Source organism: Protopterus annectens, chromosome 10.part0 (assembly GCF_019279795.1).
Source record: "Protopterus annectens isolate FY-2018-M chromosome 10.part0, PAN1.0, whole genome shotgun sequence".
In the NCBI taxonomy this organism is placed as follows: domain Eukaryota; kingdom Metazoa; phylum Chordata; order Ceratodontiformes; family Protopteridae; genus Protopterus; species Protopterus annectens.
Window position 1 is genome coordinate 1,720,714,926 of NC_056744.1, and position 15,646 is coordinate 1,720,730,571.

The following is a 15,646-nucleotide window of genomic DNA, read 5'->3' on the forward strand; positions in this document are numbered from 1 at the left end:
CACTAGAAAGCTGGTTATAGAAGCATAGTACAGTGTGTACAATGGGGAAAAGTTGGTGATGAATAGCTAGTACATTTCCAGTGTAACTGTATATAAATGTACACCTTAGTATTCAGTCAGTAAATAAAATTAGAAATATGTAATATTAGCAATAAAAATGTTTGCAGAATATGGTACAGTATATGTATGGTGGAGAAAAAACTAAGGATTAATAATATTACAATTCTAATATGAGTGAATGCGTCACCTGGCATTTAGTAATACTGAAATATATCAGAATATTGGTTGAGGAAAAACAGTAACTCAGTACCTGGCAGTAGGTTTCCAATCAGACTGCATTAAGTGACAATATATTTTATAATAAATTAAAGTAACTTGGAATTACTTACTTTTGCACTGTAATTAGTTGTGAATCAGCTTAGCAATACTTTGATTAGTTCACAAAAAGTTTTGGTGATGAAATGACTATCTGTTTTCATGTACTTGAATTAGATTTCTGTAAAATGTTATGATTATATAACTTGACTAAGTATATGTTGAGTCTACAAACCTGACTACATGAATTAAAACAATTGTTTAAAAGAGCAAATGGTCAGTCAGGCGTACTCAGCAAGCTTTCTGAGACATAAATAGTGTGCTGCCCCTTTAAATGGAGGTGGTCACTTCCACACAGAATTCAACTTCCTGTGCTCTAAGAATGAAACTGAAAAAAAAAAACAGTTGCTATCAACTTACCCTGATTACAGGCTGAAGTGTGGATTTGGATGTAACAATTCATTTATTTGCTCTTTTCCGTTATATAACCCGTTGATTTTGGATTGTGTCTGTATTAACAGGATTTAGTGCAAGACAACAAAACTCTCCTGTACCAAAAGCAGACAAGAACTTCCTCCCAAGAGGCACATGGTGAAATTACTCCTGCCTGATATGGATCAGAGCTTTCAGAGACTGAACCTGCAGTATATACAACTGGAAACAAACTGCAGGGAGAAAGAAGAGATGCAGAATCTGTGTGCTACAAATGGGAGAACGGAGCTGTGCTGTGGGGAGCACAGACAGAGACTGGAGTTGTTCTGCCAGGAAGATGAGGCCTTTATTTGTGTCCTGTGTGTTCCCAAACATTCCTGCCACAGATTTGTATTACTGAATGAAGTAGCCAGTGTGTATAAGGTAAGGGACACTGCCTGATGATATGTTTCCTGTGTATGACATATTAATATGCTTTTTCTCCTGAATTTTCAGCCTAGTAAATTTGTTAGTTGGTTAATGGGATAGTGGCACTAATACACACACACAGACACACATATTATAAATAAAATGTCATGTTTTCAGTCATAGGCTGTGAGTATAACAACTGAAAGCCTTAACTACTATGGTTTATGTAGCCCCACCTAGTTCTCATATGGTGAGGAAAAACTATTTTGCCCTAATTAGTAAAAGAGCTTGTTGTTAACTGATGTAGCTTTAAATGGTATGACAAGTGAAAGACTGATATTGGGGAAAGAAACTTCACTTATCCAAAGGCAATATGAACTTGTAGCAGGAGTGTCATGTCAGACAAATCAAATGTAGTTATTTGACTGGATAACCAGTGCTTTACAACATAAAGGGTCTCCAGACCGTAGTCTACTTAGATTTTTAGTACAGCATCTGATATGGGTCCAGTCAAGTAGTGTGAATGTTTATAGGAGCAACCCATATGGTGTGCATTAGTAAAACCCACCAAAGCTTATCTTTTAGGCAGTGATTTCCTGCTCAATACCTGACCCAGCAGTGTAGCTAATGGCTATTTGTATTGTGAGCAGTACTAACATTTGTTATACAGTTGTGTTATATATTCATTTTAATGTTATTCGAATGTTATTGATAATGTCCATATGTTATATATAAGAAAAATACAATAGCGCCATAGTTAACCATGAGCTGTCACCAACAGCTGCTCAGCATATGCTTTCTTCTTTATTTTACACTGGGAAGTAATAAGATATTTTGAATTTTGCATTACTATGCTATTGATGTTAAAGTATTAAATTCCCAATGGGCTAAAAAATGAATGCCAGAGTACTAATATTTCTGCTTGCTTACAGTGGAGGTGATTGTTAATCACTTGTATCATGTGCAGTAGTGCAAAAGTAGTAGACATTTAGAAATATTTGCACATAATGGACAGTACATTTTTAAATGCATGTTACTGAGATGATGTTCGTGGCAGGGCTAGCCACCTAGCAGTGTAAACCTTGGCTCGAGATGATGTCACTGCAGAAGTGACACCCCGATGCCATGTGCAAAATGGGAAAAGGGGTTAAGGATGGATGTTACTGAGTTGCATTTTTTTGGTGGTTCTCTATTTTGATACAAAAAATGCCTAACAGATTATCTCAGAGTGATAAGGCTCCAAACCTTTTTATTAGCTTCATCCTAAGTTCTGGGTTTGAGTCCATCAGTTTCTGCTTGCATACTATGAGACTCTGAGCAGGTGCTTAACTAGATAGTGCTCTTGAGTTGTCACTGAAAAGGGTTACTTGTGTCTGGTGGGCTTCGCTGGTTGACAAAATAAAAACAGTTTGCTGAAATGTGCATTAGTATACTGTTGATGTTATTCATTTTACAAATTTAAAAACAAATGCAATAACTTGAAATTAATATTTTTCCCATCAGACCCTTCCTTCTGGCTTGACTACCTTCATCCAGTTAGCCCATTTTTTTTTCATCAGATGGGTGACAGTCAGGTATCCCCAGGGTAGGTGATAGTCTTTTGACCCACTTGTTTCTGCTTGGAGGGATTTGTCAGCCCATTTATACTTTTATGACAATAAACGGAAGGTAGGCATCAAACAAACTTACCAGCCCAGTAGGTGGCCTACCTCCTGTGGTGGAAAAACCATCCCCATGTGGAGGCTGTGTGACCTTCTTCTTCCTACTGCCAGCTTAGCTGCTGGGAGTAGTGTGTGTCTCCATGTTCTCAGGCAGAAAGTGCTCACAGCCATGTATGCAATACCTACCTCCCTCCCTCCCTGCACAGACACATTGCAAGTAATAGCCTGTGTGCAGGTGCGTTGCATATAATAGCCTGTGTGCAGGTCCATTGCATATAATAGCCTGTGTGCAGGTGCGTTGCATATAATAGCCTGTGTGCAGGTCCATTGCATATAATAGCCTGTGTGCAGGTGCGTTGCATATAATAGCCTGTGTGCAGGTCCATTGCATATAATAGCCTGTGTGCAGGTCCATTGCATATAATAGCCTGTGTGCAGACCCATTGTATATAATACCATGTGTGCAGGCACATTGTGTCTGTGCACAGGGTATTGTATGCATTATATACAATACCCAGTTCACAGACACTTTGTATATAATACTGTATGCACAGATATGATTTATATAACACTCTGTGCTCATATGCATTTTATATACTTTGTATACAATACCTTGTACACAGACACTTTGTATACAGTATTGTCTGCGCAGACACTTTGTATATAATACCCTGTGCACAAATGCATTGTAGAGGCATTGGATATAATACTCTGTGCGCAGATGTGATGTACATAATACTCTGTACACAGACACTTTGTGTATAATACCCTGTGCACAAATTAATTATATGTGCATTATATATAATACCCTGTGCACAGATGCATTGTATACGCATTATATGTAATACCCTGTACACAGATGCATTGGATACAATACTCTGTGCACAGATGTGATGTATATAATACCCTGTGCACAGACACTTTGTATATAATACTGTATGCACAGATATGATTTGTATAACACTCTGTGCTCATATGCATTTTATATACTTTGTATACAATACCTTGTACACAGACACTTTGTATACAGTACTGTGTGCGCAGACACTTTGTATATAATACCCTGTGCACAAATGCATTGTAGAGGCATTGGATATAATACTCTGTGCGCAGATGTGATGTACATAATACCCTGTACACAGACACTTTGTGTATAATACCCTGTGCACAAATTAATTATATGTGCATTATATATAATACCCTGTGCACAGATGCATTGTATACGCATTATATATAATACCCTGTACACAGATGCATTGGATACAATACTCTGTGCACAGATGTGATGTATATAATACCCTGTGCACAGACACTTTGTATATAATTTGTATACAGTACTGTGTGCTCAGACACTTTGTATTTATTACTGTGTGCATAGATGCATTCGATACAGTACTCTCTACACAGATGTGACGTATATAATACCCTGTACACAGACACTTTGTATATAATACCCTGTGGACAGGTGTGTCCTGGATAGCAATGTGGTCCCATAGAAACTTATGGAAATGGAGTATTTTATAGAATTCCAACTTAGTGGTTGATCCTTCATGTGTTGCAGTGTTACATCAGGAAACTTGTATACGTATGATGATTTATGCTTTTTTGATGTCCATGAAAAATGGTTTCTGTTAACCCAGCAGTAGATTGATCAATAAGGACAGGAGAGGTACTGGAACTGGGTTGCCTGCCTTAAATGGAAACAAAAATTGATTGAAAAGTAGAATAGAACTGATGTCTGCTAAACGTATCAAAAGAAAGATCGTTTCCAGTTTGATGGCTGATCATGATGGAGTAATGTTGCCTAAGTGTGAGATGTCTACCATGAACAATCATGAGGCAAATTTGATTTTTTTTTCTTGTTCTCTGTGTTCTTTGTGTTTAAGTTGTATTGTAGTTTTAGTTTTGGTAGACAATTCTACACCTCATGATGCTGTATAGACAGTGCAGCACTATAAAATGAAAATGTAGTCCAGGACCTACGGACTTGGGTTGAAATCTCCCTGTCTTTTTACCATCATGTGACAGTGCGTATTGTTAATATTAATTGTCAAAGGAATGTCAAGGTCTGAAGAGGTAACCTCTCCCTTGTCTGGTGTGATCAGACTAATTATCAATTACAATGACCCCCTCAGGCTGTATCTCACCAAAAATATCAAATAAATATAAAATCCTCAAAGGTTCCTAACTAAAAAGATTACAGACCTAAAGTCATTGAGGTGCCAAGAGAGACTAATCTCAGGCTTCATCCCTTCACTGTCCTTTTAATTTGGGATTAAAGGATGTGTTCATGATACAGTGTGTGATGTAGTTCATAAAATGCAGAGCACTTTGCTTTCTCTGTAATAGTAGTAGTGTTTGTTAAAGTGCATGACGGTGTGTGAATGTCATTCCATATGGTTATTTTTTCTAGACAAAGATAGTGGGTAAAGTATCTGACTTGGGGTTTTGCAACCCCATGTATTGTAATGTGCCTGTTTTCTGCATACTTGTTGCTAAAGCTTTTTTTTTATCCATAGAATATGTCAAAATCAGCCTTATCATCCCTGGAGCTTAAAGTCTGTGATCTTAAAAATATGCAAGTCCAGAATGAGAAGGAAGTGATAGACCTACATGTAAGTAAATTAACTGTGATTTGTATTAGATATCTTGAATACGATTAATCATTATCAATGACTCAGGGATGTCTGCTGTGCGCTGTGGCCTTGCTTTATATTCATTTAAAGTGATTTGATGATGTTTATGTTGACTTTGTGACCAGTACGTTAAGTGTCACAAAGCGTTTTCTCTCCTATGTTTTTGAAGCATATTTTAATGAAAAGGTTTATATGATTTTTATTAAAATGCAGCCAAGACAAATTCAGAGTATCTTAAGGTCTTGTCATCTCAGAGATAGCATGGGGTGCATCCATAAATGTTAATCTGTGCATCATTGTACATGCACAGGGCTACAAACATTTAAATTTATGGGAGCACATGATGTTTTCCGTATGCTGATGCCATTGGGGTTAAAGTTCATTGTTTACACTCCATGATGACCACATGGAAAATGCCAATTTTAAAAGTTTTATTTTTGAATGTTAAAAGCTGAAAACATTATCAGGTGGGGAGAAACATTGGATTGGCAGTTTATACAACACATATTGTGATGCACAGGTAATTTTATGTTTGTCAATCACTTTAACATCTTTTTATGGCATGCATATTTTACTAGTTACAAGGAAGCAGCATTTGTAAGACATGGTTTGGCTTTTCCTTAATTTACTCTTCTGATGTTTAGATAATGATGGAAGTAACACAGATGTATTGTGGAATCGTAAGGAATCATAGGATTACGGTTGTCATAAGGCAGGCAGTGCTTCAGTGACACTACTTAACCCATCCTTTTTTAACACCACACCAATTTGTGCTAATGTGATTTGAATGACAAATCATGAACTGACCCATTTAAATACTGTTAGTCCCCAAGCACTCTAAGGCTGTTAGAAGTTTGTGAAAAAAATAAGCATAAAACCATTACTTTACCCAAAAGTATTTTTTTTTCTTTTCTCCCCTTCCCATCTCTATAGGACCTTGCCTAATTACTTCACTACCTGAACCGAGTGGGTGCATTTGTTCTACACTTGCAGGAGCTGGGCATCTGTGGGCCAAGAGACAGCTCTTCAACCCATTTGTTGCTGCCTGGCTCAAAGAGTACATGTTAAAGTCCAGAAAAATCTATATAGACTAGTAGTTATCAAGAATGTTGGAAATATAAGTGTCAAATTTTAAGTTGCTAAAGGTGATTTGTGTTTGAAAAGAATTACTTTTAACCCATTCTCATGGCATGAGAGGGATGAAGCCCAAGCCACTGTCCTGGTGACCCATATTTAATATGTAGAACTAGTGCCCAGTGGTGACCAGATGGAGGTGGATGATCCTGAAAGCTCACTCAATATCTGAAGAGGGGAGGTTGCTAGGCTTGAAGTATTGGCAACATGTAATAGTCACTGGGTGTGCTGTCAACATACAGAATCTGTTTTGGACAGTATTGCAGGAGGCAGGGGCAGCTTGCTGAGCCATTGAAACAGGAGGTGTGTGAAGAAATGCACATGTATCGCCTCCCCGAACAGGCACTATAATGAGTCTGTATGCAGTCAGAAACTTACCTTTTTCCCCCTTTCACATTTTTTTCCCGTACATCCTCCTTCACCTATCTCAATGTCTATGATTGACATTACACCAACTTCTGCCATTTTCTAAGGGTCATCTTTAGGTGGGGTATGTATTCCCCACTTCTCCAGAGAGAATACCATCCTGGCCTGATGCCCACGTATCTGCCATCCTTACTGTTAGGCTTAGTCTAGATTCCAGCCCCAAGTCACTAGTGTTACCAGTAGGCTGACCTTTCATCATTCTGTTATGTAAGAAAAATGCACAAAAATGATACTGAAATGTAGAGCCATTTAACTTGTTTTTCTACATTTATTGTTTCCTAGGAGCATGCTTACAGTTTAATACAATACATTAAGCAAGAGTTTACAAAACTGCACCAGTTCCTCATTGACAAGGAACAGAAACTAATTCAACAGCTTAAGAATGAAGAAGAAAACATTCTGAAAGTGATAGAAGAAAATCTTGAATGCATCAAAAATAGTGTGATGTCTACTCAAGAGAGTATGACTGACAATGATTTGGAGCTCATAAAGCAGGAGCCTGTTGAATTTCTTGCAGTAAGTTTGCATTTTATTTATTTATTTTGTCTTGCATGACTTTAGTTTTGGAAGATAACCTGGCCAGGTTGCATGTGACATGAAGATAACTTATCGGCAGTCTAAATTATGTATAGTTAAATTATTCACTTTTTGCATTTTTTGCTTGTTTGAGTTTGTCAAAAATTTTACTGGATAAACTAAATTGTCTCTGATTTATTTATAAATTCTAGGAGGAGATTTAAATAGTATGCATCATTTCAGTTACTCAGATGTATTTCTTTCTTGGTGCCGATGTACATTTGCTAAGATTTTATTAGATAAAAATAAAGTACCTCATTAGTTGTAACACACCTCGTTAAAGTATATAAATTGAGATCTGAAGTGAAGAAATAATTGTAAAACCTGCTTTCAACAGTTGTCATGATGGCAGAGCAGTCCAAGTCACTGTGTTCAAGTTGAAGCCTCCTTTGGAAGGGTGGGTTCAAGTCCCACATATGACAGATTAGTTTTCAGTAGTAAAACAAACACCCATTCTAGAGACCTAAACCTGCAGCAACAACAATACTAAACAGAGTGCCAGATACCTATCCTAATGAGTCCCTCATTTATGGAATTGGATGCAGTTACATATCAAGTAGAATACTTCTACAGCGACCTTTAAAACTTATCTGGATGACTGGATAGGTGATAAAGTTGTCTTTGTAGATAAGATGAGAACAAATGGAAGACATTGTCATACCTCTCAACTTTCCAGACTTTTGCAAAATGTCCTGATTTTTGCCTCATATTTTTGATCTTTTGCTAATAAAATGTGTGGTTTTCTGGATTTTTGTGGCAAATTGATGATGACTGAATTCACTAAACTGTAACAGGCATTTGAGTTTCAGACTTCATATCCTTCAGAAAAATGCATTGTAACACAAAATATTTTATTCTAGCAACTTTCTAAGTTTGTAAGAGCAATATTTAAAATGTGTCCCTATTTTTTGGGTTTCCTTCCATTATTTTTGGCTTTGACCAGATTTTTTTGTGTTAAGAGGTTGAGAGGTATGGATATTGTCAGTCTCCCATCAGTATTGGGTGATGTTGCTGATCTTCTCGATGATCTCCTTTGGCTTTAAAGTTATTAAGAACCTCTAAAGAGCACAGAAAGTTACTCTACATGAAGCTGTATTGCTTTACAGACAATTTGTTGTATATACTTGGGTGCTTGAACAGTAACTTTGAGAAATGTGCTTCTCTGCTATCACATTGTATAACACAGTATATTTCTGAAATTAGATTCTATTTTAATTTCTTCAAATCATTTGGGTTTCTAATACCATGACGGGAACGGATTCCATTCCTAAGTCAAACTGATTAAAGTTTATGAAATTAGTATTGTTTCAATCTTTGGTGTCAGCCGGAAGTGCTCTTCACAACACCAGTAATGTGCCCAGTAATGACTCCTTCAATTGGTATGGTGTTACATGCATTGATAACATCTAAATACGATTGTAGACCCATTGCTTCTACTACTATTGGGACTGTCTGGGTATCTTTCTTCCACATTACTCTTGTTTCTGCCTGCAGATCCTGGTATTTTATGACTTTGTGTCTTTGTATGCAAGACACTGTAGTCATCTTAGTCTTTTTCCTCCTCATGTTTAAGAACTTTCACTACATTTGGGTCTTGTGAAGTCAACAGATATGTGTGCAGTCCCACGATTACAGATCTATATATGTAATCAATTTCAAGGAGGCCTGTACCCCCCCCCCTTCAGAATGTAGGATATAAAATCATGGTATGCACTGATTTTTATAAATCATTTGGTGAGCACGAAGCATCCTTCTTGCTTTTCTGTCTAACTTGTCCAACACGTTTTGGGGCCAATCAATCACTCCAAAGCAATAAGTTAAGATAGGAAGAGCAAACTGATGTATAGCTTGGACTTTGTTCCTAGATGTCATTGCTGTAGTATTAATTGAAGCCTTCTAAAATACTTCTTACTGAGCTTTATTTGCATTTGTTCATGTTTTATTGATGATCCTTCATCAGTTCTCAAATATTTATCGACTCTCTCTTGCTCAGGTTTTTTTTTTATATCACATTCTTCTCCCAAACTGATGTTTTCTTGGTGTTGCAGTTTTCCTGCTTTAAAGGTTGCTTTTGCACATTTATCAAGACCAAATGCCATTCTTGTATCATCTGAAAAAGTTTTAACCACTTGCAGTTGTGCTTTCCGTTCCTCATCTGATGAACTATGCAGTTTTAAATCGTCTACAAAAAGAAGATGAGAAGTATTTACACTTTATTGTTCTCTAGGAGCCAAATTATAGTTTCTATAGATTCTTCAGTAAGCAATATGAGATGGGGTGACAGATATTGTCCAAATGTATCCCCCATTTTTGGAACTGGATGCCGTTAACTATCAAGCAGAGTATTTCTGTAGCAACCTTTAAAACCTGTCTGGAAGATTGGATGGGTGATAAAATTGTCATTGTTGATAAGTGAAGAATATTTGATAAATGAAAGAAGAATATTTCTTAAATGGAAGGCCTTGTCAGTCTCCCATCAGCACTGGGTGATGTGGCTGAGATTCTTGATAGTGTGTTTTGGCTGTAAGGTTAGCAAGTACCTGTAAATATCAAAGATATTTTATCTATATGAAGACACACTGCTTTACAGAATGTTTGTTATATCTACTTGGGTTCTTGAACAGTATGTTTCTGAAATGAGATTCTTCAGTACAAAGCCCATTTCAAATATCTTGATTTCAATCTTCAAACATTGATACAATTTGCTTTCAAACCATTTAATTTCAGGGCAATAATCAGACATGGATTCACTTTGTTAAGAAAAAAGTAAAAATGAATAGCTGCAGTATTATACAAAGCAAAATCTGCATTTACAGTGCTAACACAGTAATGGCATTCAGTACCCCAGATGTGAACTGTATAAAACAGATAAGCACATATTGTTTTATGTAGTTCTCATTTGTCTCTAAGTTTCGTGTCTCATGGTATCATAGTGTAAGAAACACATTTTTCTTCAGGAATTATCATCAGACCACATTATGGTCCTTGCAGGTTCTCAACTTGAAAGGCTTTGCCTATAATACAGGTCTTGGTATCTAGTTTAGAATGGGGGGTCATAAATAGACTGTCACTACCAGTACTAGCTACACAAATAAATATGTATGTAGACATATGGAAGGGACTTCAGGGTACTAAATCAAGTGAAATATTTTAACTTGTGCTTGGCAAATGAGCTGTGGAGAGTGTGAGAGAAGTACCAGACACGTTACGGCATCTGTAATGGAACAGATTAAAGTAGAACAATACAGAGATATGTTTATAGAATCTGCTTTATATCCAACTCCCTGTGTAGTTCCCCATTCTGACACCCCTTCATCTCAAAGTTAAGGATAAAAAATAACACTGTTATCAAGTGGCTTGTTACTGCTATAATACCAACCATTAGGCACTTCATCTGTGACCACAAGCACAGTATCTACCAGCACTGCACTACTGCTGATTGTACCCCCTAACACCTTGTACCTGGAACAGCAAGCACCTTTACTTTATCCTAGCTGTCTGTTACCACAAGAACAGTATCTACCAGCACCAGACTACTGCTGTCTGTACCTCATAACACCTTGTACCTGGGACAGCAAACACATTCACCTCATCCCAGCTGTCCCTATGACTTACTGGGTATGCAGTAAGAAAAATAGGAATAGGAATCTTGAACATAGTTATCTTCACTGACTTCATTTCTGCTGTGCATCAGATGTATTTATGTCCTTTGTGTCTGTCAGTTGCTTTCATCAGTTTCAGTTTTCCTATCATTTCACAGACTAAAAATGATAATCCCTTATTGTCTGTCAAATGGATCTGCTGCTTGAGTTTCATTTTACATTATTGATAGGATTAAGAGTGGTAGGGCTTATCAAAGCACTTGAAACTTTCCCAGGCTACCTTATCACCTCTCCTTTACCCATAATGCTGTGCATTTAAGGACCCATCTCCAGATCTCTTAGCTGTCCACCAAAGTCAGTTGCACAGTGAGAGAACTTCAAGTTATTGCTGATTCTCTGAGTACTTTTTTTTGGTCAATCACTCCTTAGTCTTCAGGTTTGAAAAAAAAAACTGCTGTCTACCAGTCTGCAGTTCTGCATTCAGACAATTCAGATCAGTTCATTGTTTTTTTTTTTTTTTTTTTTTTGGGGGCTTCTGCTGTGCTTTAAACCTGAAAATGTGGTTAGGGTGTTCTTTCATTCTGATATGTGTTGTTTTATCAATTAGTATTTGCTGTTTAGATTACACTACATTAGTAAGAAGGGAAAGAAGCAGGACAACCGGTCCTCTGGGAACTGCAGGCTTTGGCCTAATCAACCATCTCATCCAGGATGGGCACACTAAGTGAAATGCTTTTAAACCTTCCACCTTAAAGGAGAGGAAGTAGCGTTTGAAGATGGAGAAATTCTGGCCTTCCCTACTGTCAAGTCCTTTTACTGGGCTCTCCTTCCACCACTAGGGCTCATTCCCTGAGCAACTGAACTGTGAGTTATCTGTTCAGAAGTATCAAACTTCTGATTTAAGTGCTTGACAACAGTCACCTTACAGATTTGTAAGGCAGTAACAATAAACACATTTCATAGAAACAGACTATCAAGACACCTCAATAGCACTAAAAACATATTTGTTGCTGAAGGGAAAGTGCATAAACACTTGTAAATAGAAAAATCAAGCCAAAATAGTTAACCATTAGCTAGATCAAACAGCTGTGCCTTTAATCCTTGCTTGGACCTTTGGAGTCAGCCAGTCAGGATGCAGGTTCTATGGAAGCAAAACCTGATAGATAAAACCCCAGCAACCAGAGGATGCAGCAAATGAAAGATCCTGTGTACCAGAACACAGAGCCCTGCCAGGCCTGTGCCAGGATATGAGGAGGTATTTTAGATATGGTGGACCCAAGCCATGAATGGGTAAGTAGACTAGAACAAGGACCTTGTGAATGATCCACTGTTTGATTGGTAGCCACTGCAGGCTCCACAGAAACAGTGTAATGTGATTCCATTCCTTTTATTATGGAATTACAGTTTGCTGAGGATACTAAAACTGTTTCAGCTCAGGTCATGTTTCTTATAGAATTTGCTCCTCCCAAATCCGGGCACGTTGAAGGTGTAGCCCATTGAACAAAACCTCCCTCCACATGCTGTTAATGTTTCTGTTGTCATATCTGAGCTCAAGTTTCATACCCCACCCCTCATCTTTGACATCTATATCTGCCCAGCTGTAATATAAAAGGTTGTAGCAGGCATTTTTAGAGTATAGCAGCTGTTTTCAGTTGTCTTCCCCACATATCCTAGGACTCAAAAGAGTACCATCTGTGCCCACATTTTCTGATCTGAGTCTAGATCCTTCTTCAGCTGGACTGGTTGGAGCCCTATTTCCTTCTAGGCCATTATTTGATCTATCATGATTTACATGTTGATGGTTCATTTAGGGTTAGTACCCATAACATTAATGGCTGCAGTGGCATCTTTGCCCCCATCATCTAATGAGCTTTGCACCTTCTGAGCAGGTACTTCCTTTGAAATTAGGAAATAATTTCTAGGACCGTCTTCCTTCTTATCCCATTTAGGGGGCAGTGTTCCTGGAGTCAGTGTTTTTATGATTGATTTCAGATCCACTGACCTCAGCTGGGCTTTTAGTTCATAGGTTTATACTAGGCTATCTGCCCTAGGGCATTTATAAGCCTAGCCAGAATGTGTTTGGCTTTCGCCACCCATTTTAAATTAATTTTGCTATGCCCTTTTTCGAGGTTAGTATACTGTGCCTCTGTCTAACAGTGACACAGAAGTGATAGCCAGGGTAAACCTACGGTCTCCCATCCACTCATCAAGATTCCTCTTGAAAAGAGTCAATGAGGGACTCTGCCTAACCTGGACTGGGATTTTATTCCAGAGTGAAGGGAGCCTCTGGGTCATGAATCTGTCCCTCCAGCATGTCCTATTTATTTGGATTTTCTGAGGTGCAGCATGTCCATTAATTCCGGGTTGGACATGGCTTTATACGTCAGGCACAGATTGCCTCTGAACAGGCGGTATGCCACTGAGTAGAGCTGGAGTTTCTTTAACCGGGCAGCATATGGCATCTGTTTGAGCCCTTTGATCCTCTTGGTGAGGTACTTTTGGGGTCTTTCCAGTTGCTGCAGGTGTCTGGTAAGGTACATCCCAAAAGGGGCATTGTACTCAATTATGGGCCTGATGAGGGATGAGTAAAGAGGCACGATGACCTCCCCTGATCTAGATGTGACTCCCTTCATGATTAAGTGGGCTATATAAAATGTTTTTCTAACCACTTTGGCCACGTGGTTGTCAAATGAGAGATTGCTATCAACTTGGGTCCCCAGGTCCCTAATTACTTCTTCTGTACTTAATGGATTACCACCTATGTGGTAATTTGTGGGCACTTTGTTTTTGCCAAAGGGGATGACTATACACTTTTTGGCATTTAGCTTGAGGCCATGGCTCTTGCACCAGTTGTCTGTTTCTATGAGGCCCTTTTGGAGGATGCTTGTGTCGGCTGGAGAGTCGATTATGGCGCCCAGTTTGCAGTCATCTGCGAACTTGGTCAGCCACAGTCCTTCCGTGTTGGCCTGTACCTCCGAGAAATATATACTGAACAAGAGAGGTCTCAGGACTGAGCCTTGTGGGGCACCACTTGTAACTGGTTTGGAGTCTGACATGGCTCCAGCAATTCTAACCATGTGGGTTCTGTCCTTGAGCCAGTTTGCAATCCATCTAGTGACATAGGGGTTTATATTTAAGCTGGTGAGCTTATCTATAATGCCCGAGTGGGGTATTGTATCGAAGGCTTTTGCGAGGTCCAGGTAGGCTGTGTGGACCACCTTCCCCTCGTCAATGGCCTTGGTGACTGTTTCAAAGAAATCAACCAGGTTTAAGAGGCAGGATCTGCCCTTAACAAAGCCGAACTGGGTAGGATCCAGTGTCTGTAGGTCCTCAATATCTTTATTTATGAGGTCCATGATGATCCTTTCCATAGCTTTGCAGACCAAGCTAGTGAGGCTTATGGGGTGATAGTTTCCAGGATCCGTTGAGGCACCACCTTTATGGAGAGGGACCACTGTTGCTGTATGCCACTCTTTGGGAACATATCCTGTAGTAAGGCTGAGACTGAACAGTAGTTTTATGTTTAGGTTTAGCTCTTCTTGGAGTTCATGTAGGACGCAGCCCGGGACACCATCTGGTCCCATTGATGCTGTGTTTTTTGCTTTGGAGAGGGCGGCTCTTACCTGAGCATCTGAGATGTCACGGGGGCAGCACTCTGCTGGGATAGATATTTGCCCTTTGGTGGGGAGGGGAGAAGTTTGCGCTGAACCTGTCAGCTAGGATGTTGGCAATGTCTGTGGGTTCAGTGTATTTTTTGTCATTTTGGACTAATTCTGAGCATATCTGGGAATTACCACCCAGGTTCCTAACATAACTAAAGAAAGCCTTGTGATTATCCTTAGTGTCCTGTGCAATTTTTCTCTCGAAGCTGGCTTTAGACAATTTTATGAGTGCCCGTAGTTTTTTGGTAATACTGATCAGTGATGCCTTCCCTTTTTGGGATTTTGCTCTATCATGTAGTAGCTTCCTCCTTCTATTGTATAGTTTGTTTATGGCTGGGGTCCACCAGACAGGACGTCTGCCTTTAGAGGATTGGGTCTTGGTTTTATTTGGGATCGCATGATCCATGCATTCCTGAAGGTGTTCATAGAATACGTTTATAAAGGATTCTGCGGTCTGGGCTGTATTTTCCACAGGCCCGGGGGCTTTGAAGGATTTCACCTCAGTTTTGAGGAGTGTGAAATTTGCTTTAGAGAAGTTTTTCACTGTGTTTTTTTGTGCAGGGGGTGGGGTCGGGATGTGAATATCCAGTGAGGTTAGTTTATGGTCTGATCTTACCAGTGAGGGATACACTTCTGGTCTGGAGCATAGAGTCCCCATGTTGGTGATGATCAGGTCCAGTATGTTTTCCCCTCTTGTGGGAGTGGTAACAAGTTGTTCCATAGCATTTGAGTTTATAAATTCTAGGAACCTTTGGGCTAGGGTGTTGGAGCTAGAGTAATGCTCCCAGTCTATG

At 38.9% G+C, this 15,646-nt stretch overlaps 1 protein-coding gene across 1 annotated transcript in view; it reads left to right on the top strand.

Moving 5' to 3' along the window:
- Positions 1 to 745: 745 nt before the first annotated feature.
- The window catches only part of LOC122814469 (zinc finger protein 845-like), a 781,911-nt gene continuing 767,010 nt past the window's right edge, over positions 746 to 15,646 (top strand). The window contains exons 1-3 of the mRNA XM_044087049.1: positions 746 to 1,170; positions 5,336 to 5,431; positions 7,295 to 7,528. Coding sequence (XP_043942984.1) covers positions 904 to 1,170; positions 5,336 to 5,431; positions 7,295 to 7,528 — 597 coding nt within the window. The 5' untranslated portion in view covers positions 746 to 903. The remainder of the gene's footprint in view (positions 1,171 to 5,335; positions 5,432 to 7,294; positions 7,529 to 15,646) is intronic.